The sequence below is a fragment of the Ursus maritimus genome, unplaced genomic scaffold (assembly GCF_017311325.1).
Source record: "Ursus maritimus isolate PB19 unplaced genomic scaffold, ASM1731132v1 scaffold_32, whole genome shotgun sequence".
NCBI lineage: Eukaryota > Metazoa > Chordata > Mammalia > Carnivora > Ursidae > Ursus > Ursus maritimus.
This window is the reverse complement of record NW_024425786.1, coordinates 27,398,624-27,404,717: the sequence shown is the minus strand read 5'-3', so window position 1 is coordinate 27,404,717 and position 6,094 is coordinate 27,398,624. Positions and strand designations below refer to the sequence as shown.

At 58.1% G+C, this 6,094-nt stretch overlaps 1 protein-coding gene across 4 annotated transcripts in view; it reads right to left on the bottom strand.

The window, feature by feature from the left end:
- Positions 1–2,322: 2,322 nt before the first annotated feature.
- MAP7D1 (MAP7 domain containing 1) overlaps positions 2,323–6,094 on the bottom strand; it is a 21,438-nt gene continuing 17,666 nt past the window's right edge. For 3 of the 4 annotated variants that reach the window (XM_040619259.1, XM_040619260.1, XM_040619262.1), the window contains 10 exons: positions 5,948–6,090; positions 5,078–5,406; positions 4,607–4,784; positions 4,381–4,519; positions 4,124–4,228; positions 3,816–3,869; positions 3,601–3,643; positions 3,408–3,498; positions 3,099–3,292; positions 2,323–3,016 (listed from right to left, as the gene is read on the bottom strand). In XM_040619259.1, the coding sequence (XP_040475193.1) occupies positions 2,904–3,016; positions 3,099–3,292; positions 3,408–3,498; positions 3,601–3,643; positions 3,816–3,869; positions 4,124–4,228; positions 4,381–4,519; positions 4,607–4,784; positions 5,078–5,406; positions 5,948–6,090 (1,389 nt within the window). In that variant the 3' untranslated portion in view covers positions 2,323–2,903. The remainder of the gene's footprint in view (positions 3,017–3,098; positions 3,293–3,407; positions 3,499–3,600; positions 3,644–3,815; positions 3,870–4,123; positions 4,229–4,380; positions 4,520–4,606; positions 4,785–5,077; positions 5,407–5,947; positions 6,091–6,094) is intronic. The other variant, XM_040619261.1, reaches the window with a different exon arrangement.

Sequence of the window (6,094 nt, the reverse complement as noted above, 5' to 3'; positions counted from 1 at the left end):
CCTTCCCGCCCCATTTCACAGCCTTCAGTGGCCTCCCATGGGCCTTGGAATAAAACCCAAACTCCTGACACAGCCTTACAAGGACTTGTACAGTCTGGCTCACCTCATGCCAAGCCCCACCTCCTGAATGGACCTTTCTTAATTCAACAAATATTAAGTGCCTATTGTACCAGGCCTGAGGATTTAGTGGTGAGTAAAAACAGACTCCTTCAGATCTGATGACAATCCTCCAGATCCTCCTTTCCCTGCAGGGCCTTTGCACATGCTTTCCCCCTTGTCTGGAAAGTGCTTCTCTCCTGTCTCTGCATTCCCGACCTGAGCACCAGCCAGATCTCAGAGACATCTTCTCCGACCCCCAACCTTGATTCCTCTGTTAGATGGTTTTATTGCTCCCTATATTCTGTCTTCGTGGCACGCACCGCATTTCCTGTTTTTACATGTGTTTGTGTGGTCATCTAGTTAATACCCACCTTCCCCACCACGAGCTTCTATGCCTGGTTTTTCACTTATCATTGCATCGCTGCGGCGCTTAGCTGGTGCTCCACACTATATGGAATGAATAAAGAAATGAGTAAGTGATTCCCTTGCAAGAGTACTCAGAGGCCACTGCCGCCGGGAATGTTGGTGCCTCTGCCTCGTTGTGAGCATGAGCTGGGGCCTGACCTGGGGGCTGGGAGGGCTATGAAGAGGAGCTCTCACCAAGGAGCTATGAGCCCCTCCTTGGGGCTCCTGATCCCGACGCCTGAGACTTGGCCCTGCCCACCTCTGCCACCCCACCTAGCTCTCCCCAGCAACCCTGCTTCTGCCCCTACTCCTCAAGGCCTTTCCACATACTGACCCCTTCCCCTGCACCTCTTCTCCCTGTTCTTTCTCACGTGGCTGGCTCCTCCTCAGCCCTCAGGTCAAATTTGTAGGCTGCCCCTTTAGAACACGCCTTCTCTAAATAGCTGGTTATCGCTCATCCTTTCACCCAGTTCATTTCCTTCTTTGAAATGGACTTGCATATCCATTTTTTGTTTATCATCTGTGTGCCTGGAGGAGTAAGAAGCTTTTGGTGACATCAAACAGAAAATCCAGCTCCATTGGCTTAAACGGTAAGCTGTCTGGTGGTAGGACTGGATTTGGGGTGGGTTAACTCAGTGGTCTTCTCAAGGACCTAGGTTCTCCCCGTCTCCCTGCTCTGCCACCCTTGCTGTTGGCTTTGTCCTCAGGTGGGTCAGCAGGATGGTTGCAGCAACTCCAGCCATCACAGTCGACTCCGTATCATACGAGCAGAGTTTTCCCCTCTTTATGTGTCTTAGTTAACTATTGCCGTGTAATGAATCATCACAAAACTTAGCAGTCTAAAACAATGTTTATTATCTCACAGTTTCTGAGGGCTAGAAACCCAGGAGTGACTTAGCTAGTTGGTTCTGGCAGAGGTGCAGTCTTGAGGTTATTGTCAAGCTGTTGGCCGGGGCTGAAGTCATCTGAAGGCTTCACTGGGGCTGGAGAAGCTGCTCCCAAGCTTATTCATGTGGTTGTTGGCAGGGGGCTTCAGTCCCTTGGCATGCGGACCCCTCGGGCTGTTTGCAATGTGGCAGCGCTTCCTCCACAGAGGGTCCAAGAGCAAGAGAGCGACCAAAACAGAAGCCGCAATGTCTTTATGACCTAGCCTCTCATGTGACACCCCATCACTTCCGCTGTGTGCTGTCAGCCACTCAGCCCAGCCCTGGTACACGTAGAAAGGGACTACACAGGGTATGAACACGAGGAGGTGGGGGACACTGGGAGGTCCTCTTTTTTTTTTTTCTTTTTAATGAGGATGCCTCTCCTAGAAGCCCAAGAGGCTTTTCTTTATATCTGCTGGCCACAGGGGGTCCCATGCCTGTACCTAAACCAGTCACTCACGAGGGGTCGGGGACCATCATTTTTGCCTCATTACAATCATCATTCACCCCTGGGCCTAGGATCTACCTCCACAGAAGCACGGAGGGGGACCCAGGAGGAAGATGGCCACTTGAACAAAATCATTTGTTTGGGCAAATGGGAATGGATGTTGAGTAAGCAACTGGGTGTCTATGACACTCACCTGCTAGACTGTAAACCCTGGGAGAGTAGAGGCTACATCTTTTCCTACTACTGTACCCCCAGCATGTAGCCCGCTGCCTGGTACCATATTTGTTAAATGAATGCATTCATGACAAGACGAAGCCCGCAGGCAGGAGGTTTAGGACTCCTACCGGGTAGGGGTAGATATGGCCAGGCCCTGGCTCCCTAAGTTCTTGGAATGCAAGAGGCCACCTGCTCCCACCCACCGCCAGCCCCAAGGATAGACAGGACTGGCAGAATTATTCTCACTTTATTTCTGGAGAAGTTTGATCAGATGCAATAACACTGATTCCAGGCGAGGGCAGGGGGCATGGGTACCCCTAAAGCAACCAGTATCCTGTGGCCCAAGGTGCCCCCCATCCCCAGACCAGGGTTCCCCCTCAGTTACAGTTAAATAGAGAGGAAGATCACCCCAGGGAGTCTTGGGAGGGTCCGCCTCCTGCACCCGCCCCCTCCGCGCAGAGGAGTCTGAGCAAGAGCTATTTACAGTATTCACATCCACTGTACCCACCAAACCCAGGCAAATACTACAGGTGGCCCTTCCCCACGGGAGGAGGCCAGAGAGGCTGTGAGTGTATGTGTGTGTAGGGGAGGGGGTGGCCGCGCGTGTGAGCACACGAATGCACTGAGGGGCAGGATCTGGCTCCGGCCAAAGAGACATCAGTCTATAAGGTGCAGATTAAAAATAACAGAGGACCCACCCCCAGGGGCCCAGGCCACTTCCGGCTTTGTTCTGTCCCTTTCTCTTCCAGACGTCCTGGTCGATGACGCAGAGGAGCCCTCATAGCTGCGCCTGGACCCAAGGCCACCCCTTAAAGGACTTCTGGGGAAAAAGCAGGAGGGGAAACGGTCAAGGCAAGCCATGCCTCCAAGCCCAGCTGTCTGGGGGTCTTCAGGGTGGAGTGTAACAGGGCCTCTGGCGGAGCTGGAAGAAAGGGCAGGGCTGGGGAGTCTGGGGAGGGCTTCTGGGAGGGAAGGCTGGGGGTCCAGGAGTCAGGGATCCCTACCTGTGACCTGTGGGGGCTGTACCACAGCTTTCTTGAGGAAGGCTTCTGCCTCTGCGAAGGGCAGGAGTGCCTCTGGCGTTCGGCCCAGACTCTTGTCCCCAGAGGGCCCCTTAGGCGTGAAGCCATTCTCCTGGTGTGCTGGGAGAGGCTGTAGGCCATTCACCAGGGACCCTGGCGACTCCTTGCTTGGCAGGCTGTGGAGGCAGGGCCAACACTCAGGCACTCCCACCCCAGGACCCCCCAGGCACCCCCCAGCTCCAGTGTGATCCTGCCTCCTAGCTCAGGGCCCCTGGGATGGGTAGCAGGTACCTCCACTGAGGCTCCTGGGGGGCCAGCTCCTCTTTCTGCACTGCCTCCTTTTGCAGCCCTGTGGGCCGAGCCTCCCCGGCTTTCACAGGCTCTGTCACAGGAAAGGAAGGCCCATCAGTTAGGAGCTGGGGAGAGGAGGAAGTCTGAGGATGGGTGGCTAAGGGGGCAGAGATGAGGGGAACAGGGCCTTTACCTGGGCTGAAATTGTTGGCTTGTGCCTCCTTCCTGTCCGGCTTCTGCTTTGAATTGGAAGAGCGGTCAGACTCAAGGGGGTATCTGGCCCCACCCGAGTCTGGCGCTGAATTCTCCTCTCTCCCAGCCCAGACCCTGAGTGCCCCCCTCCCACCGGCCCAGCCTCTGTTCCTCAGCCCACCCCCACTGCCGACACTGCCTTTGGGGACTCCTGACCTTGGTTTCAGCAGCTTCTGACTTCCGAGTCCTCTTCATTATCTCCTCCAGACGCTGTTTGGAGGCCCCGCATCAGTTAGGCCCAAGTCCCGCCCGACTTCCAACCCTCCCACCCGCCAGCCCCTGTCCTGAATGTCGGGGCCCTTCCAGCTCCTACCAGTCCTTTCCAGGCCAGGAACCAGAACTCACCCCCACTCCTTGACCTACCCTCTACAAGCCCAAGGCAGGGCCCACTCCCCCAGCCTCCAACCCGGAACTGAAGCCGGAACCCACACGAAGCACGGCCTCGCCCACTCCGCTCTGCAGACCTTTCTGCGCTCTTGCCGCTCCTGCTCCTCCCGCTGGAAGTGCTTTTCCCGCTCCAGACGCTGCCTCTCTGCTTCTTCACGGGACCGAGCTTCGGCCTCTTCTTTCTGCCGAAGACCCGCCCACCCCGTGAGCTCTAAGAGCCGGATTCCAGCCTTCCGTCCGGGCCATCCCCCAGCCGGCCACCAGGAGGCGCCCGCACCCAGCCCCGCACAGCCCGCCGGCAGGACCGCAGTGGGGGGCGGGGAGAGGGGGGCACCTGCTTCTGCAGCCGCTCCTGCTCCTCCTGCTCCGCCTGCGCCTTCTCGCGGGCCTCCTGCTCCTCCCGCCTCCGGGCCTCCGCCTCCCTCTCGGCCCGGGCCTCGGCCTCCCGCGCCAGCTGCTCCTCTCGCATGCGCCTGGGGGACACAGCGGACTCGGGCTCCGTCCTGCGCTTCTCCCGCAGCCTCCGTGAGGGCCCCCTCAGTCCCCAAGGGCGCACTCACTTGTCCCTTTCTGCCTGCAGCCTCCGCTCCTGTTCCTCCCGCTCCCGCTGCTCCCGTGCTTGGCGCCGCTTCTCAGCCAGGAGCCGAGTGGCCTCTTCTCGGTCTGTGGTGCCTGCCATGGGTTTGCTAGGGGTCGTTGGAGGAGCAGGAGCTGGGGGTGAGGTCAGGACAGCAGCATCTGGAGTGGGATCCAGGACCAGGAGTCAGCACACAGGGGCTCAGGCACCTCCATCACCACTGCATGGCCCGAGCTTCCTGGACCTCAGGGCCACCGACCCACCCACCCAACTTCTGCCATCCACTCGGGGTGGTGGGTGGTCCTCCTCTCTGGAGGGGGTTCTGGGCCTAGACCTGCTGAGGGCGGGAGTCTCCCTTTCCTGTCTCCCGACACCCAGTTCCAGGCACCTCCAGGCCCCTATCTCTGACCACCTCTCCCACGCAGGCAAAGTCGGCTTCTCTTGCCCTGCCCACCTGCAGGGATCTCGGCTGTGGGCTGCTCCTTCTGGGGCTGAGCTGGCGTGGGGGAGGGCACAGGCAAGGGTGCTGGTGAGGCTGGGGCTGCTGGCTCCTTCTCCTCACTGGTCTTGCTCTTGCTCTGGTTCTTGTCCACAGGTCCTGTCGCACTGAGGCTCTCCTTTGCCTCATCCTTCCTCCGAACCCGCCCCTTGGGGGATGCAGTGATGCCCCGAGGGGATGGTGGTTTGGGGGGTAGAGCGTGGCCTGGCCCTGGGCTGGGGCAGGGAGAGGCAGGCCTGTGCCAGGATGTGGAGGGAGAGGATGGCCGGGCCTTGGCTTTGGGACTGAGAGAAAAGGAAAAGTTAGGTTTTGAGCACAGCGGCCACACACATACACACCCTCTGAGCAGGTCATTCCCTCAGGGAAGTATCCCTCCCCGCCAGGGTAGCTCACCGCTCTCCACCTTATCGGCTCTCGCAGAACCAGATGACTTCCTACGAGAGCGTACATCCCAATTTGTAATCACATATTCATTTGTGAGTCTTTGATTGATGTCTGCCTCACCAATAGTCAGTAAGAATGAATAAGAGCAAGAACCTAGGCCTGGCTTGGCTCCGCAGCGTGTCCTCAGCACCCCGAACAGTACCTGGCAGGTCCAGTTCAATCATCCAGCAGGTATTTGGTGAGTGCTTACTAGATGCCAGGCACTGTTCTAGGTGCTAGGGTTCTTCAGCCATCAAAACACTCAAAAAAAAAAACCTGCCCTCAAGGAGCTTTCACTTTCATTCTAGGGGTGGGTGCCCGACAAATCTTTGTGAATGGACGGATGAACGAAAGAACGGCCTGGTGACCGCGGGGCGCGCAGGCCCCACCGCGCATGCCCACCTGAGCTCGGCGTTGCCCGCAGACAGGCGCAGGCGCGGAGAGGCAGGCAGGGACTGGCGCTTCTTGAGGCTGCGCTCCCGGGCCAGGGCACTCTTCTCCTTCTCGTTTTCCCGCTCCTTGTCCTTCTTCTCCTTTTTCTGCACCTGT